We start from the raw sequence: 15,129 nt of genomic DNA on the forward strand, positions 1-15,129 counted from the left end.
CAGTGTCACATTTAACACGGAACAGGAGCAGACAATGGTGCAGACAGACAATAAATACAATAAAAGGGGTCATTCACCATTCACACATTTTGAAAATTTCTTTTATCCCCAAACTAAATAATCTTAATATGTCCATTAACATCTCCTATTATCATATATGCAAAAAGGAGAGCTTAATTCCAAACAAATTTTAGAAGTCGCTGGTTTTATATGAATATGGTGTAACACTAGTGACTGTGACTCCAGTGACATTCTGGTTAAAATCAGTAATAAAAATGATATATGGCATTACAAACATGACAAAATTACCCAGCCATTAAAGCACATAACACCAGTGACACACAGAAATTATGTGCTGCCTGATAAACAAAATTATTAATAAATTAATAAAACATAGTGAGCAAGTGTTGACCCGCCTTATCATGCCTTAAGATGCTTCCTCTTTGATAAGCCTTGACCCAAGAAAGCAGTTTAATAGAATTAAAATACTGTGTTAAAATGTAATGGAGTCCCGATAACACCAGTGGTCAAAATCTCTGTGACAAATTTATTTTTTAAATATGTCAGTGCACCGACACTTAACAATTATTCTTTAGTAATGCAACCACAAAGATTAAGAAAACTGCAGACAATGTACAGAATAAAATGACTGTGCATATAAAGTGAGTGAGGTAAAAGTTTCACAGTAAAGAGGTTGCATAAGTGAAGTGCAGCAGGTAAAGTGAGTTGCATGGCTGAGGCAGCAGCTCAGTGAAAATGTTTAGAGGTCCATCAGGTAGATCCGTTCAGCAATCTGAGTGCCTGCAGGAAGAAACTGTTCATGAGTCTGGAGGACTTGGCCCAGATGCTCCATAGCGTTCTTGCAAATGGAAGTGGTGTAAACAGTCCAGAGGCTGCTGGTCAAAATGCTCTCTATGATGCTTTTGTAGAAGCAGTTGAGGAGGGGTGTGCACAGGCCAGCCATCTTCAGTCTCCTTAGGAAGTAGAGGCACTGTTGTGCCTTCTTCACTAACGAGGTGGTGTTCAGGGACTAGAAGTTGTTGTCAGTGATGTGCACTCCCAGAAACTTGAAGGTATGCACCGTTTCCACTGCTGTACCACTGATGTGCAAAGGGGGGTGAGGCACCCACGTATTTCTGAAGTCTACAATTACCTTGTTTATCTTGGTCACATTTAGAGTGAGATTAAAGTCTTCGCACCAGAACTCCAGCTTCTTAACTTTCTCTCTCTAGGCTGTCAGAGATGAGCCCCATAACTGTAGTGTAATCAGCAAACTTGATGATGTGATTGCTCTGATGTTTGCTGATGCAGTTGTGAGTGAGCAGGGTGTACAGCAGGGGACTCAGTACAAAGCCTTGGGTGGTTTCGGTATTCAGTGTTTCACAGTTCTTGTGATCACTACATCATCCACACACTTAGTTTCTCTCTTTTTAGCAGGTAAGCAAGGAACAGCAACATATTGTTGTGGTCTGAGTACAAGGTGGGGGTGGGGGTGGCCTTGTATGCTCCCTTTTGTGTTGATCCAGTGTATTTCCTTCCCTTGTTGGGATAAAAAAAAGGTTGGTAAAATTTAGAGAAAATGTTCCTCAAATTTATGTGGTTGAACTCACCCACAACTCTCATGAAGTGCATTCCAATTGCCTCTGTAGTTCCCTGCAAAGTGTACTGCACAGGACATTCAGACATTGTAAGAGGAGTGGAAAAGTTTCCACAGGGAGTGGAAAAAGTTTTGTTGGAAGGGAACTTCAAACTGCACAGGGAGTATTGAACAATTGTTTATCACTTCACAGGAAGCTGTAAGAAAGTTTACCCAGCAATCAGTTAATGTCCGGTGAAAACTATGACGCTGTAGCACATTCCGATTAAAGGTATTTATCAACTGCTGTTCCCTTAATTGACATCCTGTGCGCAAGTATGTGGGGAATATAACTACTGTTAGGGATCCAGTGGAATGGAATGCAGCTAGGGTGTCTGTTTTGAAGTCTGCGTCATAGAGTGCCCCCAATGCATCCTTAGTGACTGTGCAATGTAAACTCTGAAGATAAAGGTTAGATCGTGGTAACTGGGCCCGGTTTCCAAAGAAGCCCAGCTTTCTATAGCCCCTCCACTAGCTCTGCTTGTAGCGCCAATTTCATCTACGCCCTGCTGAAGTCTACAATCATCTCTTTTGTCGTGGTCACATTCAGAGTGAGACTGTTGTCTTCGCACCAGAACTCCAGTTGCCTGACTTCCTCTCTGGCTGTCAGAGATGAGCCCCATAACTGTAGTGTAATCAGCAGATTGTATTTTCCTCCAAATCCTTCCAGCACTGCATGACTGTACTTGACTACACTACATGTTTGAGCTGGTCCAGTGATGGACTGAGTGTGGAAAACACACAAGATAAACATGTAAAATGGCACCTTGCTGTGACCTGGAAAAGCTGCAGCGTATACTCAGGCATGCCAATCTCGTCACTCATACTACAATTCAGTATTGTTATTTTTGTCCCACACGGAAGTTTGACTTCTGTATGTGATGACTGATGGAGCCCTGAAAGGGGCTGGATCTATTAACAGACTGACAATGCCAACATTGTAATGTGCATGACTGACATAGTCTCGAAATAAAAATAGTTTATTATGTGCTCAGTGCTTCATGGGAGTTGATTGATTCATTTATTGCCACACGGTGGAAATTGTATCTAGTGCAACAAGATGTAATTCAACTCTGTTGTTGTACAATACATAGAAATATACAATATAGTACAGTAAACAATATATAATACAATATGCAAAATTTGTTAAATTTCCTTACAAAGGTTGGAAATCTTACAGAGAGACTACAATAGTCACTACTTTTAAGTTTTTTTTGGTTTAGTAACCTTATCGCAGAAGGGAAAATGCTGTTCTTGAAACGGGTTGGTTAAGAGTGTGCAGAGTCAAAAACAGAGTCAACTGAAGAAACGATAATCTGATTATCTCTGAAGCTTTACTGGCAATTTATTACAAGTTTGGAAATCTGTATTTCCATGCCAAACAGATGATGTAAGACCAGTCTCAATAATGGATGAATAAAATTTAACCAATAGATAATTCTTAGTTTGTATTTTTTTAATTCTCAAAAAGAACCTTTGTTGAGATTTTTTGAAGATATGATCAGCATTAATGCTCTAATGTGAATTACCAACAATTTGAAGGATTTTACAACAGATGTCCCAAAACCCTGCTTAAAGTTTGAAAACTAGCTTTAGCATTTCTAGCTCAATATAAATAGCAGGTTTTCATCATCATTTGTCATTGCCAATTGGAAAATATAGGAAGTAAACTGTAAATATAGAGTTCTGAGTTTGGGGAATTTCTTTTATTTGCTAAGATAACTTAATAGTAAAGTATGCAATAACATTTGTTTCATTTTTTTGAAGCAGCATGGCAGACATATGTTACAGTCTTTAATTTGGAAGATTAGCTAGAAAATAGATGCACTGTCATTTAAAAGTTCCGAATCAATGTTTTTAATAAAATAAAATCTATTTGGTGGGAGATACATGTTTAAAATGATTCTAATAAGCTTGTATGCTCATCCCTTGCGCCTTCACAGGTTTCAAATAATTTGTAGTACTGCAAGAATTTGAAAAAAGAAAAATGATGTTTGATGGGTGCAAATGGCTCATTAAGCAGAGCGGTCCTAGTCTAGACCCAGCAGGGCATAAGAATAGCACAGAGAGCACATTTACACACAGACACAAACAGCAAAGCTGGAACAGCCCTCTGCATGCCCAAGTACATACACACACAGCAAAGCCACAGACAGCAATCTCACTACTTTACTGTGTGATTATGGGAGTGCATGTTAGAATGTGAGTGGGAGATTTATATCATGAAACAAAGAAACATCTACAGGCTTTTAAACTGAGCAATTCATGGAGTCCCAAAGTTTAGTTTCATAACTGTTAAACAAAGAAGAAAGTCACAAGAGGGGTTACAAAACCAAATAACTGGTCTCTGCATTGCCAAATGAAGTTGCTCAAAACACTAACTTCCATTCCAGGCCCTAAAACACCTGAGTCAGATAATCAAAGAAGGCAGGGCTCCAATTATTTGCTTCAAGGAACAAGAATAGTACAAAAATGTAGCAAATATGGCAAGTTCTAGAACTTGAAGGTCAGCATCAGTATCCACTGATTACACTGATTATAATTAATGATATATCAAACTGTTACCAGTACGGCGAAGACAGAGAAGAACCAGAATAGTTCAGCCCGCATCCAAGTCCATCATGAGAGAGAGAGAGAGAGAGAGAGAGAGAGAGAGAGAGAGAGAGAGAGAGAGAGAGATAACATTGACCATGTCTAGCAAAACAAAGAGAAGAGTGCACTCTGACCATGCTAACAGCTGACACAGGCCGAGCAATTTTCTCCAGTCTCGTAAATTCATGGGAGTTGTCTCTTTCCAAGTTATGGCTGCCTCTCACCCTTACTTCCTCTCTCGTTCACTCACTCTCCCTCTATGCATCTAGGGAGAAGACACATCCCACCCACAGACTCGGGACACTTCCAGCTAATTAGCATGGGCAAGGAGAGTTTTTAATTAGCGTTAATGCGCTGGAGCTAGCACTAGCTCTGCTCTGTAATTACCGCATGGTGTCATCAGGGGCTACATGAAGAAACAACAGGCCTTTTAGCCCACTGAGCTGTGCTACGCTGGGACATGTGCATTCTGTCACACACATATACACTTGGAGAGCACCCCTCTCTGCCTCACCTTTCTGAGATAGACTCACCTTTGCTGCACAAGCTGATCAGAGAGGCCTCAGGAAATGAAGAGGTAGCTTAAAATTTAAGTGCTTTCACTGCCACTCTACTGTAACCAAACAGCTCTGTTCCCAATTTCAGACCTGCTAAGAGGAGCTCATTCATGTGGAATATACCAGCAAGTTCGTATACACCTACTGATAACAGGGTCTTTCACAACTCCCCACAATTTAGAATAATAATGAAGACAACAAAAGTATGGAATAATACTTGTAAAATTAACAAGTGACCAAAACAGTGTACATTTGTATATAACATTTTATAAAACAGGTCTTGAAAGTGGCCCCATTTGCACTGATGCACATGCTTAGCATTCTCTCATCCAGCTTCATGAGGCCTTAGGAAGTTCCACATATGCTGAGCACTTGATGGCAACTCAAAACTACAGATGTGTGACAAATTAAAATAAACACTAACAAAGTGTCTTAATAAGGCATTAGGCCACCACAAGCCACCAGAACAGCTTAAATGTGTCCCTGGAACTGTACTGGAGGAATGGAACACCATTCTTCCAAAAGATATTCCCTCAGTTAGCGATTTGATGGTGGTAGCAGAGGTCTGTCTAACACTTTGGTCCAAAATCTACCATTAGTGTTCAACTGGGTTAAGATCTGGTGACTGCAAAAGCCATAGAATATGATATAGATAATTTTATACTCACTAAACCATTCAGTGACTGTGGATGGGGGCCACTAGGATAGCATACAAGTGATCAGTCAGAATAACTTTGTGCTGATTTGCAATGACCCTTCCCTAGGATATTTTACATACTGTTATAATGCACAAGCATCACAGACAATAAATGTACACTTTCAATCACAATTTCCAACCCTATAAACTGACCTCTTTCTCATAAATCTAAACATGAATGTCACTTTATTCACTGTCCATGCCCCAATGATGAACTCTCTTTTAAAGTCATTTAGATCTTTTCCTCTAGCCATCTTGATCCAATATCAAAGTCAGCTGGGTCTGTCCATCATTTTTATACACGCCACAGAGTATGGTAAGATGTTAATTGCTTAATTGCACCATGCAGTACATTTGTCTAGACTTTCATCTGTCACTGTCTCTCCACTCATTTATTCAGGTTTTTCCTTTAATTTGTGGCCATTTCAAAAATAAACGAATACATACATAAACAAATGATTGGCTTGGAAATAAATTCAAACACAGACATCAACCCTCTAGCTGTATTTGTCTTAGAAATACATTTCAAGCACTTAGGCATAATCCTCAAAATCAAAATGTCTTCATGATAAACATCCTTTCAAAAGTCCAAACTTCCATTTGGTACTGTAAGTGTTCGGATTCACATGTGAACTCTCATAAAACGCACATAGAGCTGCACAAATCCATACACATGCGCACACACACCTGTTCATGCACACAAACACCATCTCCTTGATGACCAAGGATATTTTAAATCCTCTCATCACCTGGAATCGTTAGTGGGAGAGTAATGAAAGACAAGCTGTCACACTTCCTCCTGACTGACTGCACATATGGTGAAACAGGGTGATTCAAACCCTCAGAGAGAGCCTGGGCCTTTTTTATTTAGCAAGCCTCAGTAGGAATATTGATCTAAGATCAGTTTTGCACAGTGAACACAATGAAGTTTATGACTACAAGTAAATATATCCAAGGTCAATACTTTTTCTTAAGATGACTGAAATATTCACTTTAAGTTAGAAAGTTATCCTACATTTTCCTTGTATTTTATATTTTCCCTTGAGGTCTAATTATGACATTTGTGTTGTTTAGTCAGAATGTATTTTTACTTGGCCATTTTCCCATTTCTATTTATCCCTTAGAATGAAAACATGATGTTTTTGTTACTGTGCATTTAACACTGATATGTACATGAGCTCTGTTCTGATTGGCTGTCCTGCATAGTGGTTCAATCCAAAAGCAGTGCAAGTTGAAACACTATAACTTCAGTGTGAGTAGGTGGGGCTAAACTGCTGGAGGCTGAATATGCAGATATATGTATTAATATGTATGTACTAATGCATGTGATATCCCAAAAATAGTGAAATCAACACAGGCTGTTTTTGCAGTTTTCATGTATGGACTGCATGGACTGGGGAGTGAATGGCATATTTGAAACTTTAACAATGTTTACATACTACATCAAACTTTTATTTTAGAAAAGTGAGGAAAAATTGGTTTTCCTGATATTGGCCTTCAACAAAATAATAACTAGTTAACACCTACACATTTTCAAAGCAGTCAGTCTGACGACAGTCTAGCCTGATGTGATTAAATGCATCTATGAAGCATTATAATACTGACAGCAAATAATATATAGCCTCTGGTTTGTCTGAGGTCGGTTAAGAGAGAAAGTGAGTAATAGAGGTGCGCAGCTGTAGAGGAGTGGAGGACAGATAGTTAGAGGTCACAGGACCTGATGCCTGAGGCCTATGTATTTGCAGTCTGCCCTCCAGCACAAGTAGAGTCCAGGGTCCACTCAGCCCCCTGCTGACAGCTCCTTTTTCTGCCTAACAAGGTCAAATTCAAGGGTCATCAGGGGGTAAAAAGGTCAAGGGAACTTGCCAGCTGCTGCTGACAAGGGTCAACAGGCTATTTACAGTGTTCTCCGAAAACCCTAGGAGTCATGTTTAACCTGAGGCCTCAGAGCTCACATCTCTTTATTAATGTGGCTGACGTGTAGCTCTGCTATTTTAGTGCGTGGCCTTCATCTATTCCTCATTAGAACTGCAAACTTTCAGCCACTCTTCGGGCTATATTGAATTCAGGCAGTATTAAAGTGATGGTTTCAGCATTAATAAAATGTACATAATTTGGTCTTTAGCTAAAATGTAGTCAACCAACTAGGTTACTGATGATTGATGTCTGGATACTATGGTAGCTCATAGCCATTAGATGAGAATTATGTAAACATGTCTGAATTATCATGCTTCTTTCAAACCATGTTGATTTTAATCTAAACTCATGTGGTTTTTAATACTGTATGACAGTTACTTACATCATATAACGAAAAACAATAACAGAAGCCATCTTGAAGCCTGAATTTTGTCTGTACATTTATAAATAACAACTGTCAGAAACTATATACAGTGCCAGAAACCACATAAGCAAGTCTATGGTGCATATATGTAAAACAGTTTGAACAATGCTAATCTGGTGGCTATAACCTTCCTTACTTGTTAGCTTCATTAGCTGCAGTGGAAAACTAAAGACACCAAACATGTCTTGGCTGATCAGCTACACTGAGAGTGAGGGATAAACTTCATAAATTTGATTTTGGCAGAATTATCACTTTAATAAATCCCAAACTACATTATACTCGCTACAATACCTTATAGGCAGCCCCTCCATGAATGATGGACTTGATGAAGATGCCCAGGTCTTCTCCAGTCTCGCGAGATTTGTTGCCTTTCAGGCTGACTCCAAGCCCAGCTGAGCCAGAATCGTTCAGAGGCACCTCAAACATCAGCTGCTCCTTCCCCTCTTCAGAAAGGACAGTCCGCACCGCTTCCTCCTTCTAAAGGAGAGAGAGAGAGAGAAAGACAGAGAGAGAGAGACAGACAAAGAGGAGAGGTCATTCCATTTGAACATAAAAGTGTGCTATTTTACCAGAGAATAGCACAACCTTTTCATGTTCCCTTTCTGAAAGCCGGCAAATTCGGAGAGCGCTGGGGTCATTTAGAGCCATAATCCATTCTCCATTATAGAGACCCCATGCCCACTGAGCCCTGCTGGATTTTCTCCCCCCGTTTCTCTCTCTTCTCTCTCTCTCTCTTTTTTTTCCATTTTCTCCCTGTAATGTTCCTGAAATGACCTGTACATCTTTTTAGAGAAATTTTCTTTCAAAATGAGAGGGGGGGAATGAGCGAGAGAGAGTGTGTGTGTGTGAGGGGGAGAGAGAGAGAGAGGGAGAGAGAGAGAAAGAGAAATGTCCATTATTCTATGTGTGTGGTGAAAACACAATCTTTTGTCGCTAGGGAAACGGGCCAGTAATGAGTGAGTGTGAAACTGCACTGCTCTCCGACTTATTTTCCAGGGAGGTAGTAAAAAGGAGGGGGTGGGGGGAAATGGCCATAAAACAAACGCATGAAAGTCTGTATTTGATCTATATAATAGTGCAGGGATAAGAGGTAACTTGCGTGAGGTGGATACAAAGATAATGAAGCCAGTGCAAGCAGAGCTACTTTTGCAGTACATTCAAACCTGCCGTATGTCTCTGGTCATTAGGCACAGAGCGTCTGATCGTCCGGCTGACAGGCTCACTCCAGGAGGATAAGACGCATATATATCCAAATAAGAGGCTGTCTTTAAGTAGGCTGAAGCCTTGACGGCGGTAAATATTGGGAGAGGGATAGAGGGATGAGCTGGGTGGCGAAGAAGGGCTAAGACGAAGTGTGTGTGGGTCAGCAAGGCCTGGTTTATCACTGTTTACTGTAGGATTGAGGATTTAGGATGTATTAGCTGCTGCCTATCTCTCTCTCTCTCGGTACAAACACATACTAAGCAGAAACTCTACGAAAGAAGGAAAAAGGGCAGATAAATTTTTATCAAGGACAGAGTGAGAATGAGAGAGAGAGCAGTGATCTGACCTTGTGAAAAAGGGTGAGGCCTAAAATGTCCTAAACCAGCAGCAAAATGTCACTGCATGTCTAAAAGCCATTCAAACACAATAAAATGTCATACTTTGTTTCTGGCACCAGACACATTTCATAAAATGCATGCAGAAAGTGTCCTGGACCTTATGGAGGGCACCAACACAAACATTTCAGATATTTCACAACCAAGCCCCCAGCCAGGACCTGACACTGGTGCAAAATGCCACACTGCACAACGTCATTTTCCGCAGTTATCGTGGGTTTATCAGCCAGAATGTGCTCTGCAGTGTTTACGCAGGAGACATATGTCAGCAGAGCAGGAGGGCAAAAAAAATGTTGCTGTCTTTCCTGCACTCCAGCGCTAAAGATGGAGGAAATGGGACCATCATAGACCCAAAACACCAAAGAGAACTTCATCATAGACCCAAAACACCACAGAGAACTCCATTATATTCTCAAAACACCAAAGAAAACTCCATTTACCATGAAATATAGAGACCCAAGCTCTCCTGTGAAGTTTGCAGATATGCTCATAATAATAAGAAGAGTCATTCGAACAGTCATTCCAACTAAAGGCATTACTAGTACGAAGGAGTAACTGATGGGTATGTCAGACACAGCCAGTGTCTAATCTGCATAGCCAGCATCTGCTCATGTAGTGAGGAAAGCGCCTTAATGATGAAGAAGACACATGGAGTCATCAGCGGGAGCAGATGGATGAGCATATCTATAGGTACAAGAACAAATGACATTCTGAAGGTTTAGTGATGAGCACATACACAGCTGTTCAGACAGGAAATCTGCTTCTTTTCCTTCTCTCATTCTTTCCACTCCCTCTATCTCGCAGAGTTCTGCCTGGATGAACAGAAGGTCCATCACTAATATGTTGCTTTGGGGACACTCAGAGACCTCCCTGCAGGCTCTGAGAGGACAGTAAGGGAGAATGTGAAGGGTCTCGGGGGGCTGCTTTGCCACTGCTCCTCTATGGCCTTCATGACCGAGTGGCCCACAATGACTAGAGCAAACAAAGCCTTTAAAAGGCTTCCTCTGGTGCCTCACTCAGGCACTCACACACATGCAGTGGCCTTATGGGGCAACATGCCAATTATTAGTGATGTATAATGTATCTAAATAAGGAGATGGAACTCTAACCAATTTAAACCAAAAGGAGTTTAGTGCTGAAAGCACAATAGACCACAATTCAGGACAGATGCTCAGCAACTAGCACACATTTCAGCTCAAATTCGGGCCAAGCCAGCCTGTGGTATGGCATGGAGTTCTGCTCCTACCGGAATTCACCACTCGAGAGCCAAGAAATCTGTTGTGTGCAACCACAACAGTTCTGCACCAAGAATTACAGGTTAAAATATGCCCAAACCAAACGTCCAAAACGCAAATCATTACCCCATCACACTCACCAAGGGTCTGTCTCATATTACATTCCATGACTAAATGAAAAAGAAAAAAAAAGTGGATGCTTTCAAATGGCATCTTGCTCAGTTGTATGGGTTTCTGTGGTCTTAACTAGCTCTGTTGCTCTGTTCTAAGCTTTTCAGCTCATTTGCCTTTGAACTTATGAGATTCACTGGCATGCCTGGCTAACAGGCACACCTGGGCACCTGTAGGTATCCTTCCAGAGGTGGTCACAGTGGTTATATATGTGTGCATGCTTAGAAAGCATACCTTATAAGATATTATAAGAGGAGAAGATTGGTTGACTGGTTGAAACATGCATCAAATAGCTTGTGATGCTCAACATGACAACATCCTGCTCTTGGAAAACCCAAAACTGGGGAGAAATCAAACCTATCATATTCTTATTGTGACATAAGCACATATTTGCATTTAGCAGATGCTCTTATCAAGATTGACTTACAAAAGTGCTTTGTTGTCTACTTGGAAAAGTGTCTTTAAGTCAGTACAAATCCAAAGATACACCTGAGCTAAGACACTGCTAGAGACAGGAGTCACAGCTAAAATCTAGACAAAAAGATAAGTAATACACAGAGGTAATCTGGTTGCCAGAACAGAGAAGACTCTATGCTTGTCTCCCATGCATTTTGAGGAATGGCGGGTTAAATGCAGCTGTAACTGAGACTCTGGGAACTGGGGCTAGTTCATTTTTGGTTCTGTAGGAAAGCATTAGGTTTTCAATCTGAAAATGATGTAGCTGCGTATAGCTTTAAAACCGTCCTGTCCCTAAGCCTGACAAGTCCACTACAGGAGACATCATCCGAGGAGATACCACAGAAATGGCTGTGAAGAAGTCTGCCATCAAAAAAATGTATCCAAATGGACAAGAACTATTTGAAAAATACTTTTTTAAATCTAATTTAAACCAAAAAAACGCAATTCATTTACATCCTTCCATTAAAGTACTTAAATTAAAGACATTAACTAAGGAGAAAGGAGATGTCTTTGCCAACAAGATGTGGTAAAAGTATAGTTTAGCAAGCCTGCCCAACTCTTTACAACTTGATGTTTAAAACACAAAAATATGTGGAACACAAAAAACAATTGTCAGCCAAGACAGATTGATACCCACACTTTAGACAGACTTACTCCATAAGCGATTTGTCAGAATAGCTGTGGACAAAGTTCATAGCGTTACTCTGTGATGAGCACGTGTATTTAAGCATTTTTAACATTATTGTTGTTTGCTGCAGATAACGGGTGTCCATTTTGCGTGCTTTTTAGTGGGTGATGGTACACTGTTTAACTAGCATATAAATCCGAGAGCTCGTCTTTTCTCAAACGTAGCTGCCAAATCTTTCTACATTACTTATTCCAGCTGCATCATAACTGTGAATGACAGAGCCCATATACAGCCACAGGTAACCCATCATTAACTTTTACTGTCACTTTGTTCCCAACCTAATAAGTATATGCACCCTCTTGCATTTAGCCCAAAATTCTCATGGTTGCAGTAAGATACTCGGTACAAGACCACATCTGGCACAGCAAGACTAAAGATCCCCATTCAAGCAATCACTAGAAATGAATACCACAAAGTGGACAGTGGACTTGCCAATATGGACATCTGGTATTGCTTCTGGCATATTCTTTATTCTTTCTTTCTCAGATGCTGGACTGGTCTCTGCATTGTTGAGCTGCACAACAGAGACTGTTTTTTCTCAAAAAAATGACTGAGCTGCACATTAAAGCAAATTGACCAATCCTCCTTCCATGTAACACTTTTAAATGCCTAGATAAGCAAATTCCAATGCAATAATTCAGACATTTACACACACAGTTCATGTTGCTGTTGACGCTGGTTGCATTTCAAAGCAACAGATTAAAAGCAAACGTGACATTTAATTAAGATGAGGCATGCGGAAGGGAGCAGCGGGGAAAACTCGGCTGGCCCAATCACACCCTGCAGAGATACTGCACCTATTAACGTTGCTAATGGGCTCCGGCACTCATCATCATACACCTCCTGAGCACACAGACATACACCACAAACACAGACAGTCAAGCAGGGAAAAAGCCAGCTAGCTGCTATGTGGCAAAATCTCAAAGAGACCAAACTGTGACTCAGCATTTTCAGATCAGGGTTTTATTTAATGCAGACAAGAGAATGCAAAGATTTGGATTATTCAACCATGCTCAAAAACATACTTACAATATTTACACTACCCATCAAAACATTGAGGACAGCTTGCCTTTGTCTGAAGCTTCTCACAGTTTCTTTATATTAACTAAGGTAATAAGAAAATATTCTGTTAACCTAAAAAAGCTATTTACTTATATGTTGGGTATATTTTAGAACTTTATGTTAAAGTGTCTCCCTTGATATGAGGAGCAGCCTTTTCCTAAATTGTGATTTTACAGTTTTCTTTTTCAAACTACTGTTAAAAGCACATACTTCAGACATTTTGAAATATTTTGCTTGAAAGGTTTAAACAACTGAGTGCTGAGAGGTTTGAGTGCTGATAAGTGCAAACACCACAACAAGGTGATAAAATACACAGGGTATGACAAGGTGTCCTAAGGAAACAATGTCAAAAATGCTGTTAGTAAAGCAGGAGTATATAATAGTACATATACACAATATAGATAGTACTATATATAGTTGTAGATATATGTTGTTTTAAGGCACACAGACATTTTTTTTTCATGTTAATGTAAACAGCCCGTGATGTTCAACCTCAAATTTAACTATAGAAAATATCAATGCCATATTACAGCAACTTGGCCATTTAGACTAATATACTGTGACAATAAGTGACATGATAAAGAGTGACATCATTGCAGTCTTCAAAGCAACATTCAAATTTAAAGGAATTCAAAGGAATTAATTCAAATGTAATAAGTTTTTGGGTTTTCCTTTCTATCGTTTTCCAGTTTTAGTAGGGTTATTATGTATGTTTATGTAATTATGTTATTTACAGTACTTTGTTTTCTTGACATAAAAAATTAAATTAGCACACCAAATTGACATGGCACTAATCTCACTGAAAGACTAATACAACACAGGCATTAGATAGAGCTGGATTCAAATATATTATCACAAATTCAAATATTAAAATAGTATGAATAACACAATTATTCCTTTTTAAATGTATCCATTTCTGTATCCAGCACCTCTGCTGCTACGGCAATGAGTGTGATTTTCAACAATGCCAAACAGACCATGAATCTTGAATGTATACTAAAAAGGGAAGAAAGATGAGGACATAAAATGTTACGGTCAGTGTGCCATTCATTTCCTCTCTGTAGCTCAATATAGAACCACACTGTCTCAGCAGAGGGGGGGAAGAGGAGGAAGAGGAAGCATGACTATAGTGGAACTGTCCTTCACTGACTGTCTGACATGGACCTGCCTGCAGTCGACTGCCTCTTCCGTTACAAAGCCGCAGGATGTCAGGACTGAAGGTCCAGCATACACAAGGCCAAAGTGTGTGGAAGGAGACAGGAGGAGGATATTACAGGTGTAGCATCACACAGAACCCTCTCACTCACCACACACATACAATCAGTCTATAGCTGCTTTCCTGGAGAAAGAGAAGGGAAGAGGAAATAGAGATAGAGAAGGAATAAAATAGAGAGACACAGAAAAAAATCAAGTGAGAAAGAGTGAGAGACACAGAAAGGAAGAAAGAAAGAAAGAAAGAAAGAAAGAAAGAAAGAAAGACAGGTAAACAAGAATGAAAAGATGATTGAAAAAAGATGATGGAAAGTGGAAGACAAAGAAAGCAACAGAAAAAGAGACAGAATTAGAAGAAACAAAAAGAAGAGAATAGAAAAACAGAGAAAGATAGAGAAAGGAAAAGACAACGAAAGAGAAAGAAAAAATAAAGATATGGGGAGAGAGGGAGAGAGAGAGAGAGAGAAAACAAAAAGTGAAAGAAATAAAAGAGAGAATAAAGGAAAGAAAAAGACAATGAGAGAATGAGAGAGAGAGAGAGAGAGAGAGGGGGCACAGTCAATGAAGAGATGTTAAACAGGCAACTGAAGGAAGTCTGAAATTGATTCGTTTAATGTGCTTGCGGTGTAATAAAGGAGAAACAAAGCTCCGTTATGATGCCGGCTCTTGCTGAGTGCTTAACTGACCGTAAGGTCTTCAGGGAGTCTGCAGTCACAGTAACACGGGTAACGACAGCACGGGTCACTGTCTGTGTCTAACCACTCAGACCTACACATGCCTCTTCATAGGGGAGCTATCCCAAAGCCAAACAAGCCATAGACGGAACCTACCACCCTCCCACACACACACACACAGTCAGAGTGGTTTCTCACAGTGCCAAG

At 40.1% G+C, this 15,129-nt stretch overlaps 1 protein-coding gene across 6 annotated transcripts in view; it reads right to left on the reverse strand.

Annotated features, from left to right (window-relative positions):
• Positions 1 to 15,129, reverse strand: part of pard3bb (par-3 family cell polarity regulator beta b) — a 305,148-nt gene that overhangs the window by 156,663 nt on the left and 133,356 nt on the right. For all 6 annotated transcript variants that reach the window (XM_036568581.1, XM_036568590.1, XM_036568609.1 and 3 more), the window contains one exon: positions 8,115 to 8,300. In XM_036568581.1, the coding sequence (XP_036424474.1) occupies positions 8,115 to 8,300 (186 nt within the window). The remainder of the gene's footprint in view (positions 1 to 8,114; positions 8,301 to 15,129) is intronic.

This window comes from Colossoma macropomum, unplaced genomic scaffold (assembly GCF_904425465.1).
Source record: "Colossoma macropomum unplaced genomic scaffold, Colossoma_macropomum, whole genome shotgun sequence".
Classification (NCBI taxonomy): domain Eukaryota; kingdom Metazoa; phylum Chordata; class Actinopteri; order Characiformes; family Serrasalmidae; genus Colossoma; species Colossoma macropomum.